Genomic DNA, 17864 nt, shown 5'->3' on the forward strand with positions numbered 1-17864 from the left:
AGACTAAATCTACAAAGAAAATAATGCTCGCACATTAAAATCTTTGAAACACACAATGTTTTACGGCGATGTGTGAATAAGATGTTTCAAATACTCACGCTGTGGACATATACAAACATGATTTGCGCATATTAGCCAGAAGTAAAATGTCTCGCTCACCACGTGCAGGTCGTGTCGACGTCAGTCACGTGATACGAATCGGAATTCCAACAAAACTCGAAGGTACTGAACATGGCGGTAATTGAAGGCGCTTTATTCAAAACCAGCAATATATGATCCTAGATTTCGGCTCTCTAAAAGGACAACATATGCTTTTGGGGAGCTACATCATCAAGTTACATGACAATGTTCAGATATAAAATGTTTAAGCGACAAATCGTTACAGTGAAATTCGCATGAAATTATATGAATTTAAGGCAAGGCCTCAGAAGAACGCAGCTACGTGTAAAAATGTGAATATATTTAGGATAATAACCTTAGAACGACATTAAAACTGTTTAAATTTGTATTCCGATAATTGGTTTTTATTAAATACTATTCTTCAACACTATTGATGGATATTTTGTGTTTAGCAATATATATTGATATTCGTCATATACACTACAGGTAAGAAAGAAATATTCCACTGGAATCTCTCAAAGGCGGAAAACTTGGCAACATGCCATGTATCAAAAATACGCGGGAATATGTGCCGTCATCTTTGGCACCAAGCTTCCTGACGTCACGGTTGGCGGTGCCGTGCGCTTGACAACACACAGACAGTATACCATTTTGACCAGTACATTTATTGTGTCGTTCTTGTCTTTGTGTAGTTATCTAAAACCACTTACAGTAATTTCAAAGTGGATCCAGATGACACGCTTTGTCTATGAGAAAATTTCAAATCTCGTCGTGTTGATAACGAGAATTAAAACATGGCTGCCTGCATGGAGGCGCGAGACTTTTCCCGCGGGACACGATTTCAAAGTCCAAGAGGTACTGGAATGTATTTGAATCTATATGATCTCACACGTGTTATGATTAGTAGAGCTTCGCTCTACGCGGTCTTCGGCCGCGCAGAGAGCGGCGCTCTTATAACTTTAACGTTTGCTACAAAAGCATTGGTTTACTGTATTTAATTCTGTAATCTTATGCAAATATGGTAGAACTTATCGCGAAATCATAATAAATGTATCCAGTGTCGAGCTATGAAGGTTCAGACTAATTCAATAAGTCGTATTTATGTTGCCATTTTCAGGATGGATTGGTCGCTATTCTTTGATGTACGATCTGTAGAGTACTCATGATACAAGATGTCATGTACTTTTAGATATTTTTGGATTGGTATTGTGCAACGTTGTAGCTATCAATAGAGATTACAAAATGTTATAATAGGAGACCTGTTGACCATTACAGGATAGCCAGTACTATTATTTGCTTTGATGCCATTCCACAGTGCCCTCCTCAACGTTGCTCAAAGATCACCTACTGCGTTCAGAAACAATGACTTGATTTAATTTAGACATTCTACCTCTATGATACCAACACAAAATAAGTTATGATACAACCTTTTTTTACCTTAGGAATGCATCTAGTGTCTATTGGTTGACAGCAGTGGTATTTTGTTTCTATAAAAACGCCATGTTTGTAATTTGCAAGGTTGTCGGACTGCTGTGCAGCAGGTAGGAGGGAAGATATGTAAAGCTTAATTGTCATCACTTGGTATTGATCACCTCGTCACATTACAGTCGTTATTTGTCGCACGAGACATAGACGTAGAATGTTTCATTAAATATACGGAAATGCTATGTTTCACGAAATTTGATTTAACATCGATGTGTTACGTTGACCACGTATATTACAACTTGTGACACCAGCAAGCCGATATGTCGTTGAATACATGTTACACGCCAATTCATCGCTACAGGTTACCTCATCAGAGATAATTCATATAGACTGATCACCTGTCCAATCACTGCAGCAACTGGAGCGAAATTTGTAAGGTTGAATATTAAATGTGAGCATGCTAATGTGACATATGTTCATGTTTAGTTTGTTTAACCTATAGCTATCAACTTCAGTAAAACAAATATATTTATTAATCTAAAGACTTCAGCTGCTTCCTCGTTTTGTTATTTCTTTTCAAGAAAGATAAGTTCGTGTTTCTAAATTCTCTACTTAATTCTCTAAGCACTTTACTATTTTTCGAAAGAAAATTTCAGTCGATTTATCAAAGGTTATTCCTAGAAATTCGACACAAAACAGATGGGTAGTTTATAGTAGCTGCAGGACAAATAGCGGACAAGTTAAAGGTTAACCTCTGGTTATTTTGTAATCTGTGCACGTGTTAGAACATCTGCTACAAGGGAGTACATGTCACTGGTTTAGACCATCTGTAAGGTCACACGCTACACGTGGTTTGGCGAGAGTTTCAGACATGCGCCAGACGCATTCGATTCACACAACAGTTTCTGGGCGACTTGTCGTCCACACTGGCATCCACCATAGGTGTAGAATTTTTACATGTTGTTTCTTAATACACAAACATTGCAGTGCAAATGCATAATTCCCTTGTTTTGACGAGATAAACATTTGTGATTATAGCTGTGTCTACCTGTCTTTTTGTAATTGTGATAATGTTATGTTTTTTTCGTCACTATTGATGGTTCTTGATGACATAAACATATTAATTAACTCTATATCCTACCAAGATTATGAAACTTGAAATAAATACATTCAAGGAATATAATTTCAAAGGAAATTTTACATAAAGATAATTACAATAAATTCAAACACGATCAATAAAACATTTAAAAGCTGTAAAAGCATCGTATGTTCCATCTTTTACATAAAGATAATTACAATAAATTCAAACACGATCAATAAAACATTTAAAAGCTGTAAAAGCATCGTATGTTCCATCTTTTAGATACTTAATGAATCTAACCTTTGGTTTAATGTATGCGTAATTTGTTGATGCACGTTTAATAGCTTCTCTACGTAGCTTGCTTTAAATTGTTAAAACAAGACCTTTGGCATTTTCGAATTGTTTGGAACTTCAATATTTATCTGTATTAACTACAGACTTAACAGATAATATCTTTAATCAACACTTACCCCAGATAAACCTAGAGACGATCCGAAGTGATTTCAAACGGGCGTACAAACGACACGTGCGTATCTCGAAAGTACGTGTAGCACGTGATCAACAGGTGTCCCCTTATAAAGACATGATATGTGCAGACCAATGATACATGTGTTATATAACCGGTTCTGATAGCTATGTTCTGTCTAAAGGGAATGTGGGACAATTAAGATATCAATGGTCATTATCTACGGAAACTTAAAAAAAAACTTGCTGGTGTTCGAGTTCTCAATACAAGAACAGAAGTTATACGTTAGTCCAGTAAATAAATGTTTTATTGAAATTCTAGAGTGAACACCTGTGGGACCGTGTTGGTGATGAGTGACACCATTGTTAGACCATATTGCTCCCGTGTCCACGATACTATGGCTACCCTGTCAGGGTACAGCCCCTTTAGGGCTCTCTGTGTTAGGGTAATCGGCCATAGTCCAAAGTGACAATATCGCACGATGGAAGACGTCATCAATACCTATTGGAGATAAATGAAGTCGGTGCAATGATTTAACTGGGACCCAAATAATGATAGGATAAGACAGGAACATGTGATATATATTGTCAAACATTTTAAAGCTGTATAGCTGACGATCGATAACATTCGCCTAAAACAATATTTAAAAGATATTCTACATCACCGAGCTGACGATCGATAACATTCGCTAAAACAATATTAAAAAGATATTCTACATCACCGAGCTGACGATCGATAACATTCGCTAAAACAATATTAAAAAGATATTCTACATCACCGAGCTGACGATCGATAACATTCGCTAAAACAATATTAAAAAGATATTCTACATCACCGAGCTGACGATCGATAACATTCGCTAAAACAATATTAAAAAGATATTCTACATCACCGAGCTGACGATCGATAACATTCGCTAAAACAATATTAAAAAGATATTCTACATCACCGAGCTGACGATCGATAACATTCGCTAAAACAATATTTAAAAGATATTCTACATCACCGAGCTGACGATCGATAACATTCGCTAAAACAATATTTAAAAGATATTCTACATCACCGAATGATTTAAATACTGTAGCGACGGAGGTACAGACGTCTATTATGAATCGGCTACATTTACGACAGTTCGTCATCAAATTATGATGGGCTGTCTAATGTTATTTTACGAGCAGGCGACACATACTGTCAAGTGGGAAGGATTCACGGCACACGTTTTCAAAGCGCTCCTTGCCATAACGTGACAGACATTTCCATTGAGTTATGTATGAAAACAGATAAATTGACAGACGCGACACTAAAATGTCTTAAACAAACAAATTAGCGAATACTTTTTCTGTAATTTGACAACGTACGACAATCTGATGGGCGTTTTGATGAAACTGACGAAGCAAATAGGAAATTGATTTGCATGTTGTTTAATATATTCATTTGGTTACGGAATATACCGCTTTCTTATCAACCCATTTATGTAATCACTGTTGTTTTTTTCTTTAACTTCAACGTTAATTTGCATTTGAAATAAAGTCAATTATCTGAATATAATGCAGGTGTTTATTATAAATAGGAAAAGACTCACAAACAACTTCATTAGAAAGTAAACATAGTAGACTGAAATTGATTTAAGAAGATATTTTCACAATAAGTATTTCAAAAGTATTTATTTAGAAAAACTCAATAAAATAATACAATGGCGACTAACAGTAAGTAATTGTCTTAAATTATTACATTTTCAGAGTGAAATATAAGGTTTTATGGTGAAAGCATATATCGTATTTTTCACCCAAATGAAAAAAAATCTGTTTTGACAAATCAGAACACAGCATTTACAGTGAAAATATTGTTTTGGTCGGAATATCAATCCAAAAATATAATATTATATCCATATTTTTTTCAATTTTAATTGCTGAAGCATATTGTGTTGCATTAGATTATCCTATGTTAATTTTCCTGGAAAAGTATGCCCCATGTGTACTACGTGGAACTACAATATTAGTAAGCGAGAAAACCGAGGCTGATTGAAACACATTTACAGGTATCACTTGGCCTAGTTAAGACCTAGAAGAGAGACATAATTTGAATAATAGAGTATTCCTTAATTCTTGATGAATAACAGTTATATTCATCTCGTAAGGTGGAAACTTTGATATTAGATATAAATATAACTGGTCTTCATCAAGAAACAAAGAATATCCTCTAATATGTAGTTGATAATGCAGCAGTTTCCTATTGTTACAGTACTTTACTATGACAGCCCAGTGATTGTCATGCATGGACATCAACACCAGGGAGCCTCTGCTCCACGAAATACAGATGATCCTAAACTGTTTATTGAAGCAACGAGTAAAGACGATTTGAACATCAACAGTTTATATTTCCGTTTACATGATTTACGTGTAATTTATTTCCCATAACAATGTGTGTGTGAACGCAGCGATGTGGCACAGCGGTGTGACTGACATAGTAATTGAATGTAAATTGAAATCCCAACAAATGGAATGGCTGAACTGAGGAACAAATCTTAAACGACATTTATAACACCTATGTCAAACATATTTCAAGTTAAATGCACATTAATGTTCATTTCAATTTCAACAGTTTTTAGTAGCGAACACCTGTGAACCACGCTACGGTATACCAGACAGTAGTCTAACACAAAAAGCTCCCTCAAAGAAGTTCGAAAGGTTGAAAGGCACAATTAAGTATTCCTTGTAAACACGAAATGAACATTTTTATTTACAATATTCTGTTTCTGTTTTTTTTTTCTTAATTGAATTAAGAGAAGAGTCAGGAGTTTCAATTATTTGGCAACCATTTCATAGTTAGTGTAGGCCTTATGTGGTAATGTATGTATCATGATCACAGTTTTGTGTAACTAAGCCCCACGTGTCGGATGTATTTGTATGCCAATTAGTTTATCGTCATATCGATTTGTCCAAAACTAACTTTTTGTTTCGATGGTTTTGATGTTGATTAAAAACTATATTTTTAAGCTACGATAGTTACATGTCCATGTTTCTAGGGTTAATGCAGACGTATACTTAGGTTGATCAAAAAAAAATTAGATGGTTGATATCATGAACTCTTTATGGGCTATCTGTAAGTTTAAAGTCAGAAATGCTAAGGTTTCGTCATATGTGTCTGTGGTTTAATTATCGCCTCCCTATTGATCTTAATTAAGTATGTACTGAGCCGGAATTTGTATAACAAGTGTCGTTATTAATCAGATTACGCTTACTACTCTGAATCATCTGGTTCTATGATACTTGTATTATCACATTGTATCGGTAGTTTTTTTTTGCTTTTATTTGCACTATTAAGAGTTTGTATATCGATGTTTTTCATGTGTTGAGACTTAAAGAGAATATGCAACGAAGGATTAAATGAACTTATTCTCTGTTTTTAATCACTATATGGTTTGTATTGGATAGCGTATAATTATGATACAGGCCTTTTTGCGATCGGAGTTCAGGCTCACATGGAGATGTATATATTCGGTTTGTATTCGAGTTATGAATATGTCTACCAGCCTACAAGACATTCAGTGATATATGGGTTTTATGTACAAGTCGTAATTCACACAATCAGTGCTGTTAGCTGAGATTTTATATAAACGCCACCGCGTATCAAGGTCATCAAATATGATATTATTATCAAATAACCGTAAATCCAAAGCACTCAACATATGACACGATCTTTGTAATATATTTTCATAAAATTTAATTTCCACTCGTTTTTATTTCAATTAAACGATTTTACAGTGAAGCAATGACGGAAGGTTGATGCCTATCTTGACTGTCATGCGTCGGGCTCGCTACCGACCGTAACCTATGCTTTTCTAATGACTTAAGAGGTCTCGCAATCTATATTCAATTATCGACCTGATATGCATAACAAAATTTACAACATAATTGTTGACTGGTAGTAGTATAGTTATGACAGCTCTAACTAGATGGACATGTGTGTTTATGGTACCTTGTGTGATTTACAGCTTGACATTCCGGTTAAATTATCTTATTTAGCCTTTCTCCTGTAGACGAGATGCCCAATCTATTTAACCTGGTACGTGTCCAATAAATGGGACTTGGTCGTATAAAACACACTAATGTTTTGGTATTATACAAATGGAACCAGAACTTACTTCTTTTTCTATAATTTTTTATCAGTTTTTATCACAGTTTAACCACTTTATGATAAGGATATTTAGCGATGAATAACACAAATAGCAGCCTGTGTGGTAAAATTAAAAGTCATAAGAGTAGTTATTATAAAAAAAACCTGTTGCTTACTAACTAAAGTGTCTGTCACGACAGGGTAACATATCATTGAGTCTGTGTCGGCACCATCGCCATTAGGATGTAACTCACGCTATACACATTAACATAAACAAATGAATATTCCTTAGATATTTTCTCTTGGCAATAATTTTGTCTAAATGTTTTATTCTGTCCAAATATATAAGAATCATATCTGTAAACGCATTCGTTGATAATAATCTACAAGTTTCACGTTCATGAGCTACCACCCTTAGTTTATCTATAATTCAATATATCAGTTAGTGATTAGCATTTTAATATAATAATTAATATGAAACAATAATTTCTAAACCTGCTGAAGCGTTTTATGATATTTTAATCGTACATATTGTAATATCCCTTTGCTATGACTACTTCCTAATCTGATATCACTGTGCCATATATTTATTTATTGTTTCATGACCAAAATAATGAATTAGGTCTGGAACATGAATAATCAACACTGATATTTGCGCATGACATAAAATTAATAGCATTTCTATCAACCTTATATATTTAGCAATATAGCCAATAAGATTTTATTACTTTGGATCGGTAAAAAAATGTTTTAACAAAAACAACTGAAATGCCTTCTAATCCATCATGCATTTATTACAATTTCAAGATTAGACATTGGTGTATGTTAATGATTTGGAGTTATTGTTTTAATTAAATTTGATGCCGATGCACTGCTTATAATGGTTGATGAATGCATTCGACAAAGAAGTACTTACTACATTTCTTACCGGAACTTGTGACGAAAGTAATCTATGCTGGTAATGTTATGGTATCATACTCACTAGAAATCTATGCTGGTAATGTTATGGTATCATACCCAGTAGAAATCTATGCTGGTCATACTCACTAGAAATCTATGCTGGTAATGTTATGGTATCATACTCACTAGAAATCTATGCTGGTAATGTTATGGTATCATACTCACTAGAAATCTATGCTGGTAATGTCATGGTATCATACCACTAGAAATCTATGCTGGTATGTTATGGTATCATACTCACTAGAAATCTATGCTGTAATGTATGGAAATCTATGCTGGTAATGTTAATAGAATCTATGCGGTAATGTCATGGTATCATACTCACTAGAAATCTATGCTGGTAATGTTATGGTATCATACTCACTAGAAATCTATGCTGGTAATGTTATGGTATCATACTCACTAGAAATCTATGCTGGTAATGTTATGGTATCATACTCACTAGAAAACTATGCTGGTAATGCTATAATATCATACTCACTAGAAATCAGTTGCATTCCGTGGTTCCCAACTGATCCACATTAAGGTTTGTGGATTGCCATGGATTTGATCTAGATGTGTATGGAGGATCGATGTGTCCTAGTTTTGTATGACGGGTCACTGTGACCTAGATTTCTATAGCTGGTGTTTTCGATGAATCCCAGAGCATTTACACCGTTTCCTTTAAGGGCGTGACATGAATTTCATGATTCTCAATATAGAACTTTGAAACTTTATGGTCAAAATCAGTCCAAGCCACAAAGCCCCTTTCAGTAATCAGCTCTTTACACAGAAAATACAAACACAGATTCAGTCGGCATACTAATTAAATTTGGATTCACAAGTGTTTAAGACACATGTGGATTTAATTAAGCATGATTTCCTTTGGCTACTTAAGTCACTTGTATCTTAGCCATGAAAAAAAGACATTTATTAGACCATAACATAAGATAGGTTCTAAACTTTTCATTTAAATCATATATACATAACTACTTATATAAAAGGCGATAGGTCGATCCAATTTCTGTGTATAAACACTTGTCTACAATACGAGCAGCAGTTGAGTACATGTAGCCCCGATCATATATATCTTGCATACGCTAATAGATATATATACACAAGCAAGTTAAAAGACTACGATCGTATTCGGTCTGAACTCTCCACCGAACGGGAGGTTAAAAAGTACAAGTGTTGAGACCATTAAGAACACATTACTTCATATTTATGTCCACACATTTCGCCATAAATTTCATTCTCAGCTTCTGGTCTCGTAATTTGTCTGTTAATGAGAGAGACATGGTGTGTTTATCTATATCTATCCCGTCCTGTGGAGCCTCACATCACGTACCAGGCGGGATAGCCAGCTAGCAAACCATTCATTCAATAACGCATATCGCATGGAAATCCACCGTACACATGAATATGGCTATTAAAGATGATGTTTTTTTCTGAAATATAATATACCATTAGAAAAGCATTTATCAAAGTCCTTTCCCTGAATATGATTGTCACGATAGAATTCTTCAACAAGTTTGTGGTCAAATATAATGGATTCATATATCAAAACTATCTAGTGTATAAAGTACTAGCTCCACTCCTAGCAGTGTAGACAAAACAGTCGTACACACAGGGCAGGCGTTTTCTTTGGTGATGAAAGACAAGCATCTGATCTGTTGACATATTCCATTGGCGTTGATTGCACCCCATTACCTTATCTCTTTGTTAGGTGCATTTTTCAAAACCACACTTGAAAGAAACAATATCGTATAAGTATGTATAATGTATGTATTTGTGAGATAGCTTAATATCTGTGAAATATTAAAATAACATGGAAATGAAGGTCATTTCGGAATATTTACTTTAAAAATCTTTTGATAGTACTTATGTACTCTTATATCAAAACGTAAATTATGGGGTCTGAAACTCATTACTTGACGCTGACTGTCATATCATGAACATATACATGATAGTATTCCCGTATGGAATATCGAACTAAGCAATGTTTTACATGAATCTTAAGACAAATATGATCTTGTCGCATTTGCATGTTCTCAAAAGGAAACGTCAACAAACTGTAAAATAAATTTGTGTACGAAAATAAAATGCATGTCACTGATGACAACGATATATTCCATAAATATTGTTGTAGCTTTGGATGGAAACTAATCTTGGTCGTGGTTTAATTTGATAGCGGTATTTTGTGTGATTTAAAATTGATGGGCTCGTTAGGTATAAATGATTCGGAGAATCACAGCTATCCAATTGCCTTATCACAATACAACAGCAATCAAAAAGTCTTCAGTGAGTTCAGGCATCTTGGCATCTATACGAACGCTACCATGCAGCTTAATACCAACTGGATAACTTAGTTTTAAACTATTCTCAAATGCATAGTATTTGCATAATGAAACGATCTGGGTTAGACATACAATTAATATAATGTAAGTTTAAAATCGTCGCATTGTGCTGGCTCCAAAAAAGATTTTTGATGCACTCTTTTTCCATTTAAAGATATCATTGCATTAAACTCAGTCGTCCAGATGCCTCGATCACGTGCATAAAACCAGGGTTACGCTGGTCGCCTCATTGCACGCGCAGGTTGATCCACTGGGCACGCTGATGGGTTAAAGTCACCAGATGTACACGTGTGAAGGATTGCTTTAGTTAGACGAAGATGTGTTTATGGTTGTTGAGAGTGTAATACTACAAAAAATGTACTTAAAAACAACACCATATATTTATCAGTATTTTTACCACGACCTGTTAAACATGGAGTTGTCTTCACCTTGCCATCTCAAGCTACACATCCAAACCTTATCTTAAAACATACCAATATGAACCTGTGTAACCCATGTGGGTTATCAGAATCTCAGTATATTGCCTCGCTGGAACAAGCGTTCTAAGTCTTACCACGTCTGTAACTGCAGTATTTTATTTTTGACCAAAGTCCCATTCTTAAACTTAGTTCTGTTTTGAGATCTGGCCTTGATTTCTCGAAACAAAAAAGCACTTATTTTTCCTTGTGAAACTTATGTCAAGCCTGTTTCCACAAATTGGAGCCTGGTCACTTACAATTATGATTAAAGTATGTCAATCTACAGAATCAGTATTGACGTTTGTTGTGAGATCTTGTTATTACGAACTGGTTCCCTACTAACGGCCAGATTGCCTTACATATGTCTTATCTAGTGTGCAGGTGTTGGTGAAGTACCCGTATCTCCTCTGTATCGGCCTATACCCATCTGGCTATTGATATTGTATGAGCTCTCCAGGACGGTCGTTCAGTCTTAAACAAATAGGGTGCTGACAGAGAGGTCCAGCACAGGTGTTAATACTAACTAGGAGATAACGGGATTTGACGGCTGGTTTAACCTATCGGTCGGGTATCACTCAGTCACCTCGTTCAATAACTACTTCGGTACTTGTAGTTGAGTACCAATATATCAAGGTTTACGGACCTGCCACAAACTTGTAGTAGTAAAATATACCCTTTGTGGTAGCTAAAACGAATAACAGTACAATGCGGACACAGCAACAAAAACATTTTCCCTAATTGATGTTTTTGTGAAGAGAAAAATCATTGTATTTTGTACCTAATTCAGACTTTATCTAAGCTTTTTTTGTTTATCCACCGGCTTCAAATGTTTCGACCGCTGAAGATTTATTGAGAGTTTACTCTGTATTGTATTCCTGAATGAACACTAGTGTGATAGTTAACCCTTTTAGTCTCATAAACTATATTTTGTTGGGAACTTAAGGGTGGAATTTGTTTTATATCCTCTGAGCTGAAGCAATGTCAGAAATGATGGCGTCTTTTTTCTCGTTACAGGCTGATGGTATGATTAAAACCGAGCATTACATTATTGAAAGCTAAACCTGTATTCAGCCGCATATCCTACTATTACCTGACACACACAGAAAGTCAGATTCGGTTAGAAATCCATTTTTTATTTCATGAAAGACAACGTTCGCTGCAATTCCAGATATTACTTCACACCACCAAATAATTTTCTTTTCATAAAGAAAAATGGATGTTAATTGATGCTGACATTTATGATAATTTCTTTAGGATGTCAGTAAATCTAACGTTTTAGTTAGGGTGTAAACTTATAACAATATATCTCAAAATGTTACAAATATACAATTACTGAGATACCAGAATAGGATTCACCTCTCAACAAAACTTATTGTTTATCAGGATCGACTGACGGTTACTTAGAGGGTGTGTCTCAGAATATCCTTTCTAGGGTGTGGCCTCTGATGTATATCTAGGGTCTACGATATATCTTTCATTATTTTGTTTAAGGAACTAAAATGTTTTTTCGTCTAAAGGTGTATGTTTTTAATATTGCACTAGGATGATGTACACTTTTGAGTAAAAGGTTTGCAAAACATTAAAACCTTTCAATTGTAATTTAATTCTCTGCGCCATATCGAGGAATTTGCATTCCAATTAAACATGTCGTAAATATTACGTTTCATCCGTGAGAATGTTGATTTGGAAAGAATAACCACTTTATTTCGTGAAGCGATTTAATTTCAAATGACACATGGACAAAATGTGGACTTCTGTTCGGCGCCATGCAACTATCTGATAATGTGCAAAAAACGCAAAAATTAGGGAGAAATATTTGGAATGATTCATAATCCATTTATTATCGCCCGGGATAGACCTGAACCGCGGCCAGTACCTGCACTGCGCAGTATATTTAGATACGCACGCTTCTGTTCTATTACATGTAAACATATCGTATACTGAGCCACGAATACACGAAAGAGTGGTATATTCTACAGCAAGAATTACAATGGTAAATCAACATGAAACACTACTTAAAATTACGTAAGAAGCGTTATGTAGTTTTATCTTCTGTAATGTGAGCTAGTATCAAAGACATGAATATCAATACGTGAAATAGTTGGTTGTAAAACATTGTGAATCGACATTCCACCTCGTCATCGTTATAAGGCGGCAAATGCGAACAGAACATGAATGTCAACGGTGACTGTAGAAGGGGACATGTATGACAAGGTGTTTCAAAGATGTAAACGCGACAAGATAAATATCACAAATATCGTAATCTTATGTCTGCAATTTGAAAATGATTTTGCTGATGAAAAAGGGATATCACATACATGGCCACCTCCCTTGAGTCCCAAACAGATACTGTAAAACCAGTAAGAGTTTATATATGTGCTAGCATTCCCTCACATCGGTTAGTTTGTGTGTTAGACTAGATTTATCCATCCAATCGGATCGGTCTATACTAATTATATTATAGCTGGTTATTGCCAGAGGTCACGAATTTCGCGAAAAATAATTTTTTAGCGGTTTTTTTTTAATTTGTAAACGTGACTATACAGGTTCAGAAAATTCACCCATGTCTCTATATTTAGCGGTTCAAATGTTATAGTTTATAATTTTTTGAACATAGCAGTGTCTTAAAATTGCCAATATAGTATGTTTTTTTTTAAATTATTTCTTTATTGATTACTTTAAATTGATACACTAATAAAAGAAACTACAATATCAGTATATGTCACGTCTCTTTTAGAAATATTGGTGTCGATGGGTGCGAAACGCATGCGCAGCGGGACGTCAATCATCTCGTTAGCGGAAACATACACAACTGAAAATTGTATAATTAGAAAAGTTAGTCTTTCTTCATACCAGTTGATATACAAGTCAATGTTTGTAATTAAGAAGTTGTGTTACGAGGTAAAAAAGGATAGTTTACTGAACTGGTCATCTAGTTTTACATCCTGTTCACATGTAGAATCTACGGCCTCTTAGATACCCGTACATAGATCAGAGTTCCTTTGATACCATCTGCGGATTCGGCCTGTCAAAATATTACTTTTCACACAGTTTAAGTCCGTCACTTCAAACACGCTCGTTATTAAAAAAGATGAAATCACTTGAAAGTCTCAATAAAACGAGATATTTAAAATCTGCCTAGATTAGATGGGATCGGTACCTTACCTGTCAGTAGTGCACAGATGTTCAAACTATTCTACTCTGGAGATGCAAATCTAACCAATCCACAAAAAATACGGAAGTCAAAAAATGATACGGTTATAATTTATCGGATGAAAATACTTGAAAAGGTGGGATATTATGTGGGAAGGTGGTCGATTGTTCTCATTTTTATAATTTAGGGATTTATGATCACTTCTCAAACCATCTTCGACTCACAGGTGCGCATTCGTACAACGTGAGAACGCAACTAAAAGATGTTGATAGCTCCTTGTGCAGGTGTCTTCCATTACAGATAAGGTCCAATAAGGGATTATTATAGAATTCCTGGCTTATAAACGTACCCTACTCGACAGGATCATTACTAATTATCAAGTATTATAGGAATAGTTTTTTTGAGTGAAACGCTTAAGAACTTCTTTAATATTCGTTTTCGTTACGTGAGCCGAAATAAATAAACGTAGAATATCACTGGTGCTTGCTATAATCTTATCAGTGTAAGTTTGTGTCTAGCACCTGCATTTTCTTGACAAATCCGCAGTTTGGAAAAAAATACCTTTTTGCTTGAGAGGACGAAAATTAAGAAAAAAAAATGCGATGCGATAGAAACCAAAATGAGCGGTAAATTGCATTTAAATGCCTTGTACTGATAACAGTATTAATATCTAGAGTTAATCAACTGGTATAAACGACAGATTTGCATTGATCGACAAATATTGACGATTACATGGGTGAATCGTTGAGGCATACATACATCAGCGTTATTATCGATGTTGTGTAATGACTGGAGTGTGTGTGAATAGTATTGAGATACGGCCTACCTTACATCGCAATCGGTAGATCATAAACAGACGCAGTGTTAAACTCCTATCTCATTCATCTGTCGTGTTTACGATCAGGCTAAAAGGAGAAAGGTGATACATAAATAACGTCATAAATTGACTCCAAAAAGAAAACAAACAAACAAACAAAAAAAATCATCACGTTAAGCCGGTCTGCACGATTTAATACCGGACTTGCTTGCTTACAAATATAAAAATGTTTGTCATCTTCTGCCATTTTAAAGATGGCAATAGTCAATATTTCACCAAAGATATTTTTGCAGGTTTATTCGTTCTCTTGTTTTTTTTACTCATTTGATATTGCAAATAAACCCAGATTTATCAATAGTTATTTAATTGGTGCTGAAACATCGCACGCTAATGATTCGGAATCATAAAACAATTTTAGACTTTGCTTATCAAATCACAATCATGACATTATTATGTTTGGCTAAGTCTATACTTAACATGTTTAAGACTGTCTTATTCTTAATTTGCCATTGTCTGATCGATTTTACATTACGGTTTCGTTATCAAGTTTCGAGTAATTATTTTATTGTTTCAGTTAGTATAGTTTTACAGTTATAAGGAAGTATTTGACTATCGAATTTATTGGCTGTCTTACAAGAAACTAATATAAAGCAATTTGCTATTGCATATTCAAAAACATATTTGACAAAGAAGTTTTAGGTTAAACACTTGCTATTTTATTGCTTACACTCGTGTAATTACAAGTTATTAATGGTAACTCTATTCTTTGCATTTTCTTTTTCTGCACTTCTCTCAGTACATCCATTTTGCTTTTCTAACTCAATTAAAATTGATGTTATGATACGTTTTATTTGATATTTATATTAGTATCAATACTGTATACGTATCAATTTTAACACATAATTGATCAAAACTTCCAGAAAATAAGTGCAATTACATGGTAGAGTTTCTAGCGCGAGTTACGGTTGTAATACCTGGAGAACAAAATGTATTATTACTTGACTACGTTACAATGGCGTTATGTTGGAGGTATTTTATCACGTAATATAAAACAACCTTTGTTCTGTAAAGTTCTCAGCTGAGGGCGTCCATTCTTACAGACCCAGATTGTAATGACAGGACAGAAAAATGTGCACAAGTATTTTATCGATAAGATTAAAATCGCAGGTTAAAGACCTTTTCTGAAATAGCATACATGGGGGTGTAATGTCAATGTACTCCGTACTAAATATAGGGCTCTCAGAAACGTTTCATCAACTTAACGTGTTCATTGATCTATCTCATTTTCCAGTAATCTAAAACTCGGACAATTCTACCTGCAATAACACTTTGTGTATTTTTTTTTCTAAAAAAAAAATACAGCATTTGTTTAAAGACGTAATGTTATACAGACATTGTTTGACCTATACGTTAATGTGTACTTTTAATTTTACTATCACTTAATCGCTATAGGACTGATTTTATTACGCGCAGTTCTTTCATGACTAATAAAGTGAAAATTCTACACTGAAATATATGTGACTTTTGGGTTTAATTTTACTATTAATCGTATATATAGCCCGATTCCATTAGGTACACACATAACATGATGTCACCTGACTAATCCTTATTGAATAAAATACATGTGGCATAGATTGAAATCATATCGGTTTAATAATTAAAAACGTTCTATTAGAGATATTTAGCTTCTTTGTTATAGGTTTTCCAGTGTGTCATGCTGATACCTTATATACCAAAATTAGACCAAGTTTTCCGTTTTTGAAACAATTTATTATTTACAAATGGATCTATGAAATTATTTAAATATTGATAGCATCAACATATAAATGCTACCCATGATCAGTTTATAATAAAACCATATGACAATATGTACATGGATGTTGAAAAGCATGTCTATAAAAAATCATTTTGTATATTTACTATGATAATGTATATACACTTTCAAAATACTTTTCTATGCATAATTATTTATTCCTCGTTTTATCACATTAAATACGTGATAGATTGTTCAGATTTTGTGTTGGATGTAAAATAAGAAGACTTTACGGATGCAATCTTGCACCACAAGACAATAACAATTGTTATTTATATTACATCTGTCTGTTTCAGGTATTATTTCGGTCGCTAAGGAACACAGAATGTAGCGTAGACTGTACCGGTAAGGGACGGAGACCGGTGTGCGGGACAGATGGCATCACGTATGCGTCACGATGTGATCTCAAACGCGCCAAAAGGTGTGAAAATAGACGTGTCAAGGTCAAAAGTAAAGGGGTATGTTCAGGTATGTCGTTTTTACATGATCTGTAATCATAACTCTGGAAAAAGTCAGAAGATTTGTGATTGTGTGAAATGTTGGTTATGGAATGTCTTCAACAAGTCCACCATTGTTCGTTTCTCGATTGTCAATTATTTATCATGTGATTTGTATGAATATGCTCTTTTCGGCAGTTTTTTTTATTTAATTTCAAACTTAAAAAAAGAAATTCTTACCATTAGACCAAGAGAAGAAACTGTAAGTTGGCACATTAGTATCACTAAAATATATATTAATAATATTGACATAATTGAAAGACGCTTCATCTTCAGGAACTGTGTTTTATTCCCTGCTATACAAGCACGTGGACTAATTTATTTACATGTTTTAGTGGTCTTTGTTCTTTACTCTGGTGCAAAGATTCATGGTTTTTTTTTTTCATTGGTTTATATTTTGAGTCAGGATGGCATTTTTAGAAAATGTCTTCGAAGTCGCTAGGCATACTAGTAGAAAATACTTCAGGTGAAATGCTCTGTTACTTTTCTGTTTACGTTACCTTGATGCTGTTTGTTTTTCACTTAAGATTCCACGTAAGGAAAGACAATATAATGAACCATATTGGCAATACAGTGTCTTAACCTTTCACATTAAAACGGAAACATTTTACCTTACTTCTC

At 34.4% G+C, this 17864-nt stretch overlaps 1 protein-coding gene across 8 annotated transcripts in view; it reads left to right on the forward strand.

The window, feature by feature from the left end:
* LOC138318981 (SPARC-related modular calcium-binding protein 1-like) overlaps positions 1-17864 on the forward strand; it is a 66067-nt gene that overhangs the window by 21240 nt on the left and 26963 nt on the right. For all 8 annotated transcript variants that reach the window (XM_069261850.1, XM_069261844.1, XM_069261846.1 and 5 more), the window contains exon 2: positions 17043-17214. In XM_069261850.1, coding sequence (XP_069117951.1) covers positions 17043-17214 — 172 coding nt within the window. The remainder of the gene's footprint in view (positions 1-17042; positions 17215-17864) is intronic.

Source organism: Argopecten irradians, chromosome 3 (genome assembly GCF_041381155.1).
Source record: "Argopecten irradians isolate NY chromosome 3, Ai_NY, whole genome shotgun sequence".
NCBI lineage: Eukaryota > Metazoa > Mollusca > Bivalvia > Pectinida > Pectinidae > Argopecten > Argopecten irradians.